The 16,128-nt window shown below is 37.7% G+C and overlaps 1 protein-coding gene across 1 annotated transcript; it reads right to left on the reverse strand.

Annotated features, from left to right (window-relative positions):
- Positions 1-2,030: 2,030 nt before the first annotated feature.
- Positions 2,031-15,925, reverse strand: LOC125453056 (collagenase 3-like). Its single transcript, XM_048532108.2, has 10 exons — positions 15,778-15,925; positions 15,436-15,668; positions 15,200-15,348; positions 14,984-15,109; positions 12,673-12,834; positions 10,287-10,404; positions 7,948-8,081; positions 3,619-3,778; positions 3,429-3,532; positions 2,031-2,412 (listed from the first exon to the last, which is right to left on the reverse strand). Exons 1-10 carry the CDS (start codon positions 15,883-15,885, stop codon positions 2,309-2,311), a joined length of 1,398 nt encoding a protein of 465 aa, XP_048388065.2. The 5' UTR covers positions 15,886-15,925; the 3' UTR covers positions 2,031-2,308.
- Positions 15,926-16,128: the final 203 nt, after the last annotated feature.

Consider the following 16,128-nt stretch of genomic DNA (forward strand, 5'->3'; position numbering starts at 1 on the left):
AGTGGACAGAGGTATGGATAAAAAAAAAAGCACGCAGAGACCCCACTGGCCAACAGCAAAAATGAAAGTGGCAGCTGCATGAAACACCCACCAACAGTACTTCAGACAATGAAGATGTATGAAGGGATGGTGACACACAAGGCTATGGACCAAGTACTGCAAAATGGGAATAGAATAGTTAGGTGGCTGTTTTTAACCAGTGGAGATTTGCAGGACTGAAGAGCCCTTTTTCGTGCTGTATATGTCCACAACCCAATGACCATATAGGGACTGTTAATCCAGGGATGCAGGTAATGTTCTGGAGACTGAGATTTGAATGTGGCCATGGTAGAGTTTGAATTCAATTTTTGTTTAAATCTGGAATTAAGAGTCTAACAATGACCATGAATCCATTGTCATTTATCGGGAAAAAACTATCTGATTCACTAAAGTCCTTTTGGGAAGGAAACTGCAATCCTTACGTGGTCTGGCCTGCATGTGTCTCCAGACAAAAGCACTTAGGGATAAGCAATAAATGCTGGCATAGTGAGTGATGCCCTCACCCTGTGAAGGAATAATAAAAACCATGACTCTAAAATGGTAGGGTGACAGGAAGATACCAAGTACTGCACCTCCCACCATCAGGGCATAGGATTTGTTTTGGATTTCTGCAGACTTTTGAATATTCTCTTTTGGTGCTGAATGGTTTTATGACCACATTCTAATCCCGGACATCTGATAAGACCTCCATGTTCCAGCTGGTAGATAATGCAAACGGAAGGGTAGTCTTCAGTCATACCTTTGAGAAAGTGCATATACCAAACCTCATTCAATAGCTCCTTTTGATGGCATGCCTTAATCTTTCCAATTCATTATGTGTCACTGGGGAGCAGTAACATATCACATAGATTAACATGGTCATACTGTTCCATACAGATCTTTAAAAAAAGGCCTGATAAAGCTGCAATTATTAACTTCTTCATTTGCAACTACAGTTGCTGTGACAATTTCTAATACTTTTTATTTAATTTGTGGGGCAGGAATGTAGTATTGTCGTTCCAAATGATTTAACAGGATTGTTGTTTACATAAATTGCCCATGGCATTCAAGGGTGTGTAGCTTAGGTGGATTATAAGGGGATGAGTCTGGGTGGGATGCCCCAAGGGTTGGTGTGGACTTGTTTGGGCAAAGGGCCTGTTGCCACACTGTAGGGATTCTATGTGAATAAATAAGATGATTGTGCTTCAAATTCTTGCATGCATTAAACATTTTTAATCTGAAAAGCAATCCCAAAGGACTTTTCAAAAATGTAAACAAATTAATGAATAAATGAGGTGCAAAGCCACGGTTGGAAATGATGGCAATGTTTGGTTTTGAAGGATTTATAAAGTGAGAGGTAAAGGACGTTAGAGAAGACAAACTGGCGATTACAAATGAGACACCTTTCAGGCAACACTGACAGTCTTGCCTCAACAGTGGAGCTCTCTCACATCTGAGTCACTGAGTCAGAGGTTAAGCTTGACTTCAGACACTTAAACATAAACTAGGGAGGTACTTCACTGCTGTGTTGAGGGAGTGGTGCGAATCAGAGATGACATCTTCAGGTGGGACATTAAATTGAGATCCCATTTGCCTTCTCAAGTGAATGTAAAAGATTCCATGACACCGCTGGAAGAAAAGCAGTGTATCTTTTCTGACATCCTGGTCAACATTTATTTGTTTACCAAGATGTAAAAACAGATGACCTGGTCATTTATTTCATTTTCATTTATGGGAACTTATTCTGCATAAATTGACTGTTGTACAAGGTCATTTCCTAATATTTTCCGTTTGAGCTCTGGACAAGTTAGCTAGAAATTAGAGAGGGAACGGGGCAATCCACAAATAATGTAAATTGGAAAATTATCTCGTGTAAAAATTTAAAATTATGACACATTTAATAAGTAAAGGCATTTGATATTCTGTTCCCACTGACATTGATGTGTTTTGGCTGAAGGGTTGAGAATTACTGGGAAATTTTAATAAGGCAGAAATAATGACATTCTGATACATTAAATGCGTAAAATATTTAATATTCTTAAATTGTTACTGCAGTCATTGGAGAATAGCAAATAAAAGTAGAATGACAAAAATGAAAGTAGCCCTTGAAATTACTTAGCCGTTCTAATGAATCAAGCTATTGCAGGTGAAAATCAAAGTAGAATGCAAGCCCAGGAGTTTGAACATGCTTAAAATGGCAAAATTCAATGATACAAATATTCCTGAATCTTCTTGAACACTTGAATCTTCTGCACAATTTTGAAGTTTTCAATAAATGGCACAAATATATTTATTGGTTGCAAACTGCTGAGTTTGCATATTTAATGTCATTCACCCTTTGGTTGTAGTAGTCGTACTGAAACATTGTATATCCACTGAAGAAATAAATGGAACCTGGAAAAATAAAATGAATCATTTAGGAAGCTAATACTCACAAATGTAACCAGAAATTGATTGAAATCATATGTGCTACAAATGGATTTGTCCACTATTATGTCTTAAACAGCTTTATAGAAGCAAATTAGTGTGATCGTTGCTATGTGTGAGATACAGGCATATCAAATGTGATATATCACAAGTGGACTTGAGAAGAATTGTGGACTCATGGACCGGTTATGCTGGCTGGGTTTATAATCAATGTTCCCCTCAAGCTTCCTGAATGCTTTGCCATACAACCCGAATGTGCCACACAATGTACATGGAAAGTCTCCTGAAGCAACACTCTTTTCAGATGCATCATGCATCAATCTGAAGTTGGCTACACACAGCAAACAGATTTTAGAGGGAACAGTGTTTACAAATAGCATACAAATTGTGGCAGTTATAGATCTTGCCTATTGTTCATTTTTTAAAAGGCTTTGGAGTAGTTCAAAATGTTGATGAATTATTTTAAAGTTGTGATTCCATGGAATTGGTGTGACATAGGGATAACTATTCAACATGTTGCCCAGTTGTGGAAGAGGCAATGTGGACAACCTTTCGTTAGAAAAATGGTCTATTTTTGCTTTACAATAGAAATTAAATTCTGTGCCATCTACAATGATATGCTTATCTGCAATATGTGTTTTACACCTAGGCAGCAAGTTGAGTATCCACCTCGTAGAATTGTACAGTGTTGAAGGAGCACATTTGCTGAGGTTATTAATACTAGCTAAATGCGGCAAGATTTTCTTTAATATCAATAAAACAAGTAAAAAATCTCCTGATTTTTTCTTCTATATTGTTCACTATATACTCATGAGTCTTTGTTATTATGCATGACAGAAAGGAAGACGAAAATATTTTTATTCCTAAGTGAAATACTTGCCTGTTCTGGTGAATGATGAATGATGGAATTAAACATAATTATTCATCTGCACTTATTAGAATTGCTAATCAAAAAGAACACTGTATCTTAAATAAAAATGTACCATTCTGTTCAAAAGCAGCATCCACTTGGCCACCAATGCCATGCCATTCATCTTCTATCAATTTTGGATAGCCCTGATCCATTTCCCCTGTAGCATCATTGTAACTAAACAAAAAGGGAACAATTATTTTTAGAATCATTATTAGTTTTAGAGAGAATACTTGATAGAAATTTCAGTGGAACAGTTATACCTCCAACATTTGTTTCCCACGAAGAAGAATGTTTTACCAGCCTGAGGAATTTGTACTGCTGCATCAATTTTCTTCACAGTTGGGGGAAAACCCAAACTAGCAATAGTCTTAGGGTATCCAGATAAAATGCTGTAGCCATTGACCGCCCAGTATTGAGCTCCTGTATAATTAAAATAATTGAAATAGTTTATATAAATAAATCATGATAATAATCATACATCTCAAGCAAAAAATTAGCATGCAGAGTTCTTAATCTTGAGATTTAAACTAATAAGGTTTAAGCATGTTATATATGTTTACTGATGTCATGAAAAATAAACTGAGATACTAGTTTGTGGGAATGATGGAATGACACACTTTCCATGGGAAGCCCTGTGGTTTCAGGTCAAACACGATCAAGGAAACTTCTGCCAGTTATCACTTGTCCTAAACCTTTGAAATGTCTGTACTTTTCCATGTTAAGCACTACCTAAAGGAAGAACTGATGAAAACAAGAGCAAAAATATAATCCGTGTAGGAATTTCAATTCCAGCAAAAATAGAGGCTTGATAACACTGACAATAAATGAGTTAACCAAGTATTGAAGGACATGGTTGGTGGTTTGGATGTGGATCACATCATAATTACATCAAACCAAGAGTTTGTTGCTGATACATCTGTCCAGATTAGAATCTATATGAACAATTCCCAAGGAACCCATGTGAAAATAAAATTCACTTTAGAGTGAAGATTGCCTCCGTGATGTCTTTGACGCTACCAGAAATACACTAATGTTAAGATCTAGCCATCAAGTATTGGACATTGTTGAGTACTAGAGCTGTCTGCAGCTAGATTATGTACCACATTCTGGTCCAACTCCATATATACATCACACCCAAGTTCAATAAAAAATTCAGAGGAACAAAACCAGGCTTTTCTTACAATGAAGTACCAGTATGATGGCATATACGTAAATCAAACTTCATTATCGCCATCAAATTCCATTGGCACCATGATCATTAAGTGCCCTACCATGAATATCCTCAAGTCAACTTTGAGCAGCAACTTAATTTATCAACATTGTGACTACAAGAACAGTGCAAAGGCTGGGACATCAATGAGGACTGTCTCACCCCTTGACTCCTATTGGGTCTCCACAATCAAAAATGCTCAAGGTAGGAATATAACAGAATATTAACGAATGCCTAATGGATAACTGAAGTTTCTTAATCAAAGTAACAATTTTAGCATTTATTTCTAAACCTCTGCCCTTGCGTATGCATTTAATTTTCATTTAGATTTAAACATATTCACATAGATTTGGTTCTGAGACCCTGAAAAATGGTTTTATTACAGGCATAGAATATAAAAGCGAAATGATAGTGTTGAAAATATATGAGGAATTAAACAAACAGTAGATTATTTCCATTGGTTAGAAAGATAGAAACAAGAGTACCCAAATTTAAGTTAGTCACAAAAACAGTTCAAGAGAAAATTAGAAAAAAAGTCTTTATGAAATACTTGTAGAATTTGAAATTCCCTGCTACAATCTCTGTCAATGCAGAATCAATACGTTATTTTAGAATAGAACCAGGAAGAATGCTAAAATTTTTGAGGGGTTTGCAGGAGAGTGGAAGCAAGCTCAAGTGAGCCAGAACAACAGACTTGATCAGCTAAATGCCATGTTCTATACTGTAACAATCTAGGATTCTAAGTAAGTACAGGACTGTTAACACATCTAACAGAAATAACTCCAAACTGAAAAACACAAGAAGTTGTGTGTGATTGTGAAGGGCTACGGTAGTGAGTTAGTTTGAACATTATCCTTACTTATTGTCTCAGTCGGAATCCACTCTAAACTGATACTGAGCCACAGCTTTTAAGCTTCAGTAAATTTAATAAGAAATCAGAGTATAATTTTGGTACGATTAAAATAAATTTGTGAATCTTAATGTAATTTTTACTGACAATGAGTCCATAAAACCAAACTGATGTTGAATTATCTTGAAAGGACATCTAGTGGTCCATTTGGACTCACTAGTGAGTAAAAAACTGTTGTTTTGAGACTTGGAATATTATGCACACAAGAACAGTCACTGATGAGAAATTTAATTTGGTTCATCAAAGTTCATCTCCTAGTACTGAAAATAGTCCTCATTGAACAGATTGTTGCTTCCTGGATATATCCACCCCTAGTGGTTGGTTGGCTCACCGAGCTGGTTCATTGTTTTTCCGCAGATATTTCATTATCCTGCTGGGTAACGTAATCAGTGCAGCCTTTGATGAAGCGCCATTGTGTTTTCCTGTCTGTTATTTAAATTCTGGAGTTCATTGAGCTGGATTACCTCACTTTGGGCTTTCCTTCACAGTGGATTGTATATGGAGTCGAGCTCTATGTTGATGGCTTGCGTCGTGGAGTATGAGGCTTGTAGGAATTTGCATGCTTGTCCCTGTTTTGCTTGTCCCAGGATCTTGGTGTTGTTCCAGTCAAATTGGTTGTTCTCTTTATCCATGTGGATAGAGATTAGTGAGTATTGGTCGTGTCTTTTTGTAGCCAATTGATGTTCATGTACCTTCCTTCTTGTCCAATGTAGTGTTTGTCACAGTCTCTGCAGGGAATCTTGTATATGACAGGAAGGTCTTATGAGGAAAGGTTGAGAGAGCTAGGGCTTTTCTCTTTAGAATGAAGAAGGATGAGAGGTGACTTGATAGATGTGTACAAAATGATCAGAGGTATAGATAGAGTGGATAGCCAGAGACGTTTTTCGAGGGTGAAGGTTGCTATTATGAAGGGGTATAGTTTTAAAGTGAGTGGAGGTAGATATAGGGGAGATGTCAGAGGTAGGTTCTTTACTCAGAGAGTGGTAGGGGTGTGAAATGCATTGTCAGTGAGGGTAGTGGAGTCAGCCTCATTAGGGGCATTTAAGCGGCTATTAGGTAGGCATATGGTTGATAGTATAAGGTAGGGGTGGAGGTTAGGTAGACCTTAGGTTTAGAGTAAAAGTTCGGCACAACATTGTGGGTTGAAGAGCCTGTACTGTGCTGTACAGTTCTATGTCCTACATGCCATGAAGAGCCAAAGAGCCTGTACTGTGCTGTACAGTTCTATGTTCTACATGCTATGACATTAGTCCTGTCCATAGTGGGTAATGCGTCTTTGGTTTGGGTGAGCAGTTGTTGTAGGGTTGATGCGGATTTGTGTGCTACTCTGATGCCCAGTGGATGTAGGAGTCTTGTGGTCAGTTCAGATGTGTTCCTGTTGTAAGGTAGGATGATGAGTGTGTCGGGGCGTGTAGTAGCTTCCTGGTGTTGTTCGTGTAATAGACATCTTCTGACCCAGTTTTTTGGGTAACCATTGTCTTTGAATACCTGGAAGAGGTAATCTTCTTCTCGGCGTAGCTCTGTACTGCTACAGTGTGTTGTTGCCTGTTTAAATAATGTTCTCACGCAACTTTGTGTGTGTTTAGGTGGATGCGGTTGAACTCTACTGCTTATGTGGCATATAATTTCAAACGGTTGTCACCATCTGAGTGACACTGAGTAAACTTCGTACATCGTCCTTGGCCTGGCTGAAATAACATTGGACTAATTTAGGTTTATCATAGCTATGTTGTCTGTCAACGATTTTATAATTATACTTCGTACATTTGTCAACTGTTCTGCCAAAAATTCTGTGCAAGTGTCCACATGGCAAAATGCCCACATTACCAGCTTCCCTGCAATGCCAGTAAAAGATACTTTAATAGATTTTTAGTGTCAATTCAATGACTAATTGTGATTTTTCCTTTCAATACAAGTGTTTTTGCAGGCTTTTCATGATGATGGCATTAAACATTTCCTCAGTTTCTCCATTCAAAGAATCTGTTCGAGTGCAACTATTTTCACTCTCTATTTATTGATTTGCGTCTGCAAGCAAAATTGACTGTTACACCCATGTGGTTCCAAGCAGTACTCCAGCCTCCAGAGTGGAGTGAGATTTTCACTTATCTGTCCATTTCAGTCTCCATCATCACCTTACTCCTTTTTACTACTTATGTTCTTCAGTGTCTTTTTACCTTGATTAATTTATGAGGCTTGCACCAATTTCTGAGCCATAAATATCTGCTAGCATCCCTTGATCTTGTTTGCAGCTTGTCAAATAACTTCACTAGTTGTTGTGGAAAGGGCAGTGGAAATTTAACTTACATCTGACTCACAGCATACCTGACCGTAAATGGTGCTATGTAGTTTGTGTTCCAATCTCTAGCATCAACATCTCTTACATTTAATTGGAATAATCACAAAGTCATGCAACCAAAACTCCCAATACCATTAAAGCACAGCATGGATGACTTAGGAAAGATTTCTAACCTTTGAAAAATAGTGTAGTTCCCTTAAAAAAGTTTTCGTATGAAGCATCAATGTTTATGGGGAGATCCGGCCATACAGTTTTTGTCCGCATTAGAATTGCATCACGCATTTGTGGGACAACACGCCAAACAAACCTAAATGGAAATTCAGAACATTAGTGCTTTCCAATTCTTCTAATTATTGTCATTTGTTTAAGTTGGTATTGAATACTAAACTGTGCAGCAGTCTAGAAATTGAAGGATGTCCTGTAATATTATGTTGATTGGCTGCTATATTTTAATAGTTGTGATTCAAAGTTGACAATTGGTCACTTCTCTTAAAAGCCAACATCACATTTCTTGAACACTGTTTTAGAAACAATAATTTTTTTTTATTCCTGTAAGTAAAATCATTCCCCAGTTTAAGGCAAAAAAACATGAAAATAAAAGCAGAAAATGTGAAACATACGCGACAGCACCTGAGAAGTGAACCAATGAGGTAACATGCTCAGAGTAGAAATTATATTTTCTCAAACAAGATGAAAGCAAGGAATAAGTGGAGGGGGATAATCATTGTTTCATGATTTCTGCATGAGGTGCAGTTCCAGAAAATCAGATAAATGATGTGAAATGGAACAATCCTGATCCTACCAGCTCACTTTATTCTTCATGTAACTTTATGTATTTACATAAAGGCATTCCTTAGAAAGTTAACAGTGCATCCCCTGCAGACTGTAAGCTGAGAGAGCAAAAATGAAAGCATATTAAATTGGAGTCAACGTGGATAGGGAATCACTCAGGAGGTAGGATTCAGAGTAGAGCAATAGGTTGCATTCTCTAACTAGAAAGATGTGAATAGAGGTGGCCTCAGGGATCTGTAATGGGATCTTAGTATTTCACCATATTTATAAATGACATAAATAAATAAAGAGCTGTATATGCTAGTTTACTGATGTCACCAAATCAGGAGGAACAATAATCAGTATACAAGGGAGCAAGAAGGGCCCTTGTGGTATTGTTTCAGTTTCCTTAACTCTTGAGTTAAGAGACCTGGGTTCAAATCCCACCTGCTCCAGAGGGATATAGTAACACCTCTGAACAGTTTTTTTTAAGAAAGCAGAAAGTTACAATGTGGTACTGATAGATTAATTGCAGAAAAAAAACTGTGGTAAATTGAATTCAATAGAAGAAGTGCAAAGTAATCTTCTTTGCATGCCCAGACAATAGATCAAAATTGTTTCCAAGTGGATAAGAAAAGAGATGCAGGGCTAGGTATAAAAGCTAATGATCTCTTCTGAGAAATTCTAAAGACTTATGGATCTCTATCCTGTGGAATTGGAATTCGTAAGATTGGGAGTAATACTATGTTCTTAAAAAAGAATGGTTTTGGGTACTTCAACTCAGGAAGGATATATTGACTTTGCAAGGAGTGCAGCACCACAATGATACTGGAGATAAGAGTTAAATTACGAGGACAAGTTGTCTAGATACAGCTTTTTTTATATATATAAGATAAGAGGAGATTTAATTGAGGATTGAGATTATTTAGTAAGTTATTATGATAGTTAAATACAAAATATTTCTTCTGGTGGGGGAATATAGAAAAGGGGATGTAATGTTCAAACAAAGGTTGCCTTTTAAGGGTGATGTCAGAAAGCACTTCACACAAAGGGTAAGTATAAACTAGAACTGTCTCCTCCCATCCCACTTCTAATCCCTTCAAACCTCCAAAATTCTTAGACAACACCTTCAAAACTCATGGCCACTGTCATCTATAACAACAGGGCAGCAGATATATGGGAATACACTGCTTGTAAGTTCCCCTTGAGGCCACTCACCATCTTGACTTAGAAATGCATTTCTTCACTGCTACGGGATCAAAATCCTGGAATTCCCTCCCTAAGGGCTTTGTGGGTCAGCACAATAACTGCAGTGATTCAATAAGGCAGTTTGTTACCACCTTCTCAAAAGCAACTAGGGATGGGCAATACATTCTGGCCCAGACGGCAAATGCCATTTCCCACGAGGGAACAAAATAAAATCTAATATTAAGGCCCTGTCATGAAATCCTGTCAAATGTTTATACGTCACACAAATGGCAATAGGCATGATGGTCCTCAGTTGGCACTTGCTGGAGAACTCAGGGAAAACTTGTCTCTCCACATCATATTAACATCAAGGATTTATTCTCAAAAAGTTATCCTTCATTTTTACTTTTCAGGTGCTGATAGACTCAATATCAATGCCAAAATTTCGATAATATATCAGATTAATGATGTTTTCTTCTTTACAGCATTCTAATATGTTTAGAGTATATTCAAATTCTGATAAACACATGAATGATGTAAAATTGTTGCATACCTGCCTTTAAAGAACATAATTTCTCCACGGAGTGTACTAACTGCATCGAAGGACAGGGTAGGATCACATTTCTCTGGAGTCTTTGGGTGATGCTTTCGGTCAGGATTATTTGATGAACCTATGTTGATGTATTTAAAAAATGTCTGGCATGAATAAGTATTTTAAAAATTTAGTAAGTCACAGTGCTGAAAGATTTATATCCATCTTCAGCCATAAGCCAAGGGGGTTATCCATCGCACCCAGCATCATAGATAACAGCCTTCCATTGATTTGATTCACTCTGCATGAAATCTAGAAATGGCCAAAAACACTGGAAACTGAAAAAGCAATGGGTCTTGATAGTATTCAGGCTAAAGTGCTGAAGACACGTGCTCTGGAAATAGCCATGGTCCTTGCTAATCTGTTCCAGTAAAACTACAATAATTTTATCTGCCTAACAATGTGGAAAAATGCCTATGTGTGCAAAAGACAAGCCTCTGTGCAGAGGTGATGGCCTAATGCTATTATTGATGGACTGTTAATCCAATGACCCACATAATGTTCTGGGGACACGGGTTTGAATCTTGTCATGGCAGATTGTAGAATTTGAATTCAATTTTTAAAAATCTGAAATTTAATAGTCTAATGACAACCATGAATCCATTATCGAATGTCGGAAAAACCCATATGGTTCACTAATGCCCTTAAGGGAAGAAATCTACCATTCTTACTTGGTCTGGCATACATGTGACTTCAGACCCACAACAATGTAGTGACACTTAACTGCCATCTGGGCAATTAGCGATGGGCAACAAATGCTGCCTAGCCAGGGACACCCCCATCTTATGAATATATAAAGAAAACAAAACTCAATCCAGCCAATTACAGCCCTATCAGTCTATTCTCAACAACCGGTAGACTGATGGAAGGGATCACAAACAGTGATAGAATGTTGGACTTCCAAGTTGGTTGGAGTCATACATAGCACAGAGGAAGATGGTTATTGTGGTTGGAGGTCAATCATCTCAGGTAGCAAGGTGTAGAGCTGGATGAACACAGCAGGTCAAGCAGCATCAGAGGAGCAGGAAGGCTGATGTTTCGCGCCTAGACCCTTCTTCAGACAAAGGTCATCACTGCAGGAATTTCTCAGGATAGGGCCTAATCCCAACAATCCTCATCTACTTCATCAATGATGTTTCCTTCATCACAGGATGGATGTGAGAATATTCACTGATGATTGCATCATTCATAACTTGTCAGGTAATAAAATAGTCCATGTCCAAATACAGCAAAGCCTAGAAAGCTTCTAAGCTCAAGCTGATAAGTGGTAAATAACATTGGCACCACACAGTTGACCATCTCCAACAAGTGAGAAACTAATCATTGACCCATAATGTTCAATAGCATTGATGACACTGACTCCTCCACTCTCAACATCCTGGGAGTTACCATTGACTAGAAACTGAACTGGATCAGCCATATAAATACAGTAGCTACGAGAGCAGTTCAGAGATTAGAAATTCTGCGACAATAACTTACTTCCTGTCTCCCCAAAGTTTATCTGCCATCTATGAGGCACAAGTCAGGAGTGTCATGGAATGCACTCCAGTTGCCTGGGAAACTGCAGCTCCAATTACACTTCAGACACTTGATACCATCCAGCAAGAAGCATCCCATTTGATTAGCAGCCTGTCCACTACCTTCCATATTCAGTCTCTTCACCACCGAATCACAGTGGCAGTAGTAGGGATTATCAATAAGCTGTGCTGTGGTAACTCAACAAGGCTTTTCCAACGTCACCTTCCAAACCCATGATCTGTATCACCTGGAAGAACAAGATGCATGGCAGCATCACCAGTTGCTAGCTCCCCTTCAAACTACAAACACTTAAATTGGAACTATCTCATCGTTCCTTCAATGTTGCTGAGTAAAAGTCCGGGAGCTCGCTTCCTAACACGACTGCGTGTATCCCTATATTCCAAGGACTGCAGCTCACCACCATCTTTTCCAGGCAAAGAGAAATAGGCAATAAATGGAAGCTTAATCAGCATGTCCACATTCCATAAATGAATTAAGAAAAAAAATATTGATTTGTACTGAGTATTGTATATTTAATATTTGTCATCATTCCACTGATAGTATAGCCTTTAGAAAATATTTGTCCAATTTTACTCTTTTACTAATTTTGACTTATTTTCAAATGTTAATTTGAAATGTTAATTTTATGTTAACATACCAGAATCACACTTATTCAAATCTTACAGAACAGATTTGAATTTCTTTCCTTGATACCTTAAAAACATTTATGATATAAGGTGATATGACCTACAGTAGCTACTTATAATCAAAGTGAAGCAAGTCACATCAGCATTATCGTTTTTGCTCTAGAAAACCAACTTGAACCTACCATACAGTGCCTGTATTCCCATAACATCATCATACAGTAGTCTGAACGCTTCAATTGGTGAATATGAATACGTGGGGAACATCAAAGCACCCACATCTTGAGAATGAGCCATTCCCAGAGCATGTCCAATTTCATGAGCAGCCACCAAGAACAAGCTATATCCTGTAAAGGCATGCATAATATTCCATTGTAACAGCCCATTTCTAGCTTTTATTACAAGTCAGAGAATCTTAAAGTCTCAGTTTAGAATGATGGCTTCACAGAGGAGTGATTAGTATAAAGTTACAACATTTTGTGCAATAAATAAACACACAGCTAAAATAAGAAATAAAACTGTACCTGTCCAGAATGATTTAATACACAAGTTGTGTTCATATATAGGCATATATTTATAATAAGAAAAACAATTCTGTTGCATTTTCAATCCAATTCTTCAGTTAATTTGCATTTAGGATTTGGAATATAATTACTTCTGGAGAATACTAATGTGTAATTTTCCACGTACAAATAACCTACTTGGTCCATGTGGAAAATAAGTAAATTGCTGTATCTAATCCAGGCTGTTTTGAATAACGAATTCTAAAATGGAAGCTGTCTTTCTTGACTAAATTTCAAATGGAACTTAAAGTCTGCATATGTGCAAGCATGATACATAGTGTAAAAGATGGGTGCAAATGCCTTCATTTGGCCAGCTTACTCCATAATAACTGTGGGGCAGCTCCTTTTTTGAGACAAAATGTCTGCCAACTCTTATTTAGAGCATGAAGCCCCCTCTCAGACAGTCATCATTCAGTCAAATGGCTGGAGACTGTCTTGCCCTTGCATTGCCACGAGGAGCAGTGGCTACCATTGGCACTGCAACACTTCCTGATGGAATAAAGCTGTATTGGAGATAAGTCAATCTCGGGTCTTGCCTTGATGGTCTGAGATTGAGAGGGAGGGGCCTGGGATAGGCTGGTTCTGGGATGAGGGAAACACAAGAGTCAAGGGGTTACATTTTGAGGGGCCTTCTGCTCCACGCAGGAGACATTCAAAGAAAGCAACCCTCTTGCCCAGGCACTGCCATGCCACATTTCAATGAGGGGGTGGCATACATCATGCTGGCCTTCTTCCAATAAAGGCAAAAGTAATTGGCTGCTTTAGAGTCACAACTTGATAAGTCAGGGTTAGGGGTTCCCAATACCTGTCCCACTGCTGGTGCAACTGCAGCTGAGGCCGTAGGCACCAGCCACTAATTATTCCCAGCAGTACGATATTGGGTACCTCTGGATATCTTTAGTTTGATCCAGAGAACTGAATTCTGTTGTTCAGCTATTCATCTCATCCATGCAAAATTTAGCTTAGCAAATGTCCATGAAATATTTTCGTTTGAAAACTTCCGTTGCTGATCAAGACGTATAAGAGGTAATTTCTAAAAGGACTATTTACCCTCTTGCAAACTGATTTTATTTTTTAATTCTATGTTTTCATATTTTGCTGTTGCTGTTTGATCATGTTTTCCTATTCATAAGTAGTTCTGTTCACTAGTCTTTCACAAAAGATACGAGAGTATGATAGGCAACACGCATTGTCTCCAATGTTCAGTATGCAGTGAAAATGTTAAGAGGAATTTCGTTCTAGTCGTCTCAGACGTGGCATACATTACAGTGCAACTTTCTAATCATGGGAGAAGCAATCAGTTAACAGAAGATACAACTTATGTAAAATATTCAAATTATAACTATGTTTTTCATCAAATTCCTTTGGTACCAATGATATGGCAAGGAAAGAGATTGAAGGGCAGCACCATGTACAAACAAAACAGCGAGCCAAATGGAAAGAGGAGAATTTGGAGTATAGGTAACTCTGGTCTACTCCCTTGCCTCTCTCAGCTGTCAACTAGATTTTGCTGAGGCCTTAGAAAAGATTCTCTGCTCATTCATTGGGTAGTGCAAATACTAAAAATAAAACTATTTAAAATTAAAATAAAATGAACAAATTAAAAATATAAGTAAAAACTGAAGAGCTGTGGATGCTATAAATTAGAAACAAAAACTGAAATTGCTGGAAAAGCTCTGCAGGTCTGGCAGTATGTTAAAAGAAATCAAAGTTAACGTTTTGGGTCTGGTGATCCTTGCTCGGAAGGGAATGCTGCTAGATCAGTCAAGTGTATAAAAGTAGCTGAAAAGTGGCTGGGAAATGGTTTACTCACAAAAATGCTTTGATGTTACAATAATTTTAATTGAATATGCCAAGTCTGTAACTCAAACAAGTGTTTTTAGATGACAATGGACTATATTCTGAGTTTGATTGCAATATTTCAACTTTGTACCTTTTGAGTCCATTGACCAAGTTTCAGCTTCATCAAAATGAACATCACCTCCAAGTCGTGGACCTGGTGGAAAGGCATGTGCCAGAATGCCATTAGGGCCATCAAATGGATATCCATCGCCATGTTCTAGCAAAACAAAGTGAAAAGATAAACCATAATTGTACTTGTTTATGTCTCCCTAATTTACCTCAATACCAGAAAATACTGTTCAGTTACCTCTAGGTGTGAAGGACATCATAAGGTCAGCTTCACCGTTGGAAATCCTGGTGAATTTCAATGGTGTGACATCACTCCACACTTTGAACGCTGCTTTGATAGCTGTAACCACTTGCTTTGGTGTAATATCTGGACTATAGTTGGTGATCCTTTCAGAAAATAATCAGAAAAGGAGCTAAAATATTATAGTTATTATCAAAACACTGCCAAAAATACCAGAGAAACAAAGAATTTACCTGTAAGTCAAGTTCTTATGTGACCATTTGAGTTTGCCTGCAAAATGATTGTACTGAAGACCATCATGAACCCCACATCGAGGTCTCTTCATGATTTCTAAAGTTTCAAAATTCAGCTCACCAGTTTCGCGGAGGCCAAAGAATTTTTGCATTTTCATAATATTCTCTCTTAGATTATCATCACTACTTGTTTTTAGACCATCAGAGGAGTCATAAAATTGTTTGAGATATTGCTGGAAAAGCAGAACAACACAATGTTAACAAACATTGCTCAAACATGCAACTTTTTGAATGATTTATGACATAAATAGTTTTTGTCTTAACTTTTAAATCCTTGAATACCTTAGCAAAATCCAAATCATGCTGACTTGTCTCAGAGGACAAGGGCAACGTAAACACAGATGTGGAATTAAGCAGTATCAGAAGAATTGGAACCTGGAAGCATTTCATTTTCTTCTTGATTGGAGACAAAGGTGAGATGGATACTGTTTCTTTCAGCCACTTTTATACATTTTTTTGATCCCACAGCATTGCATAATTTATCCAAAATTGTCATAAACGGATGTAAACTAAAAGATTGCAACTAGGGCCAGGATATGATTTTTACTTTTAAAAAAAATTTGGACATCATTGACAGGAAACTGCTTGGTATCTCTGTTACATGTTGCAAGACCCTTTGTTCATAGACACTAA

Source organism: Stegostoma tigrinum, chromosome 6, assembly GCF_030684315.1.
Source record: "Stegostoma tigrinum isolate sSteTig4 chromosome 6, sSteTig4.hap1, whole genome shotgun sequence".
Lineage (NCBI taxonomy): Eukaryota > Metazoa > Chordata > Chondrichthyes > Orectolobiformes > Stegostomatidae > Stegostoma > Stegostoma tigrinum.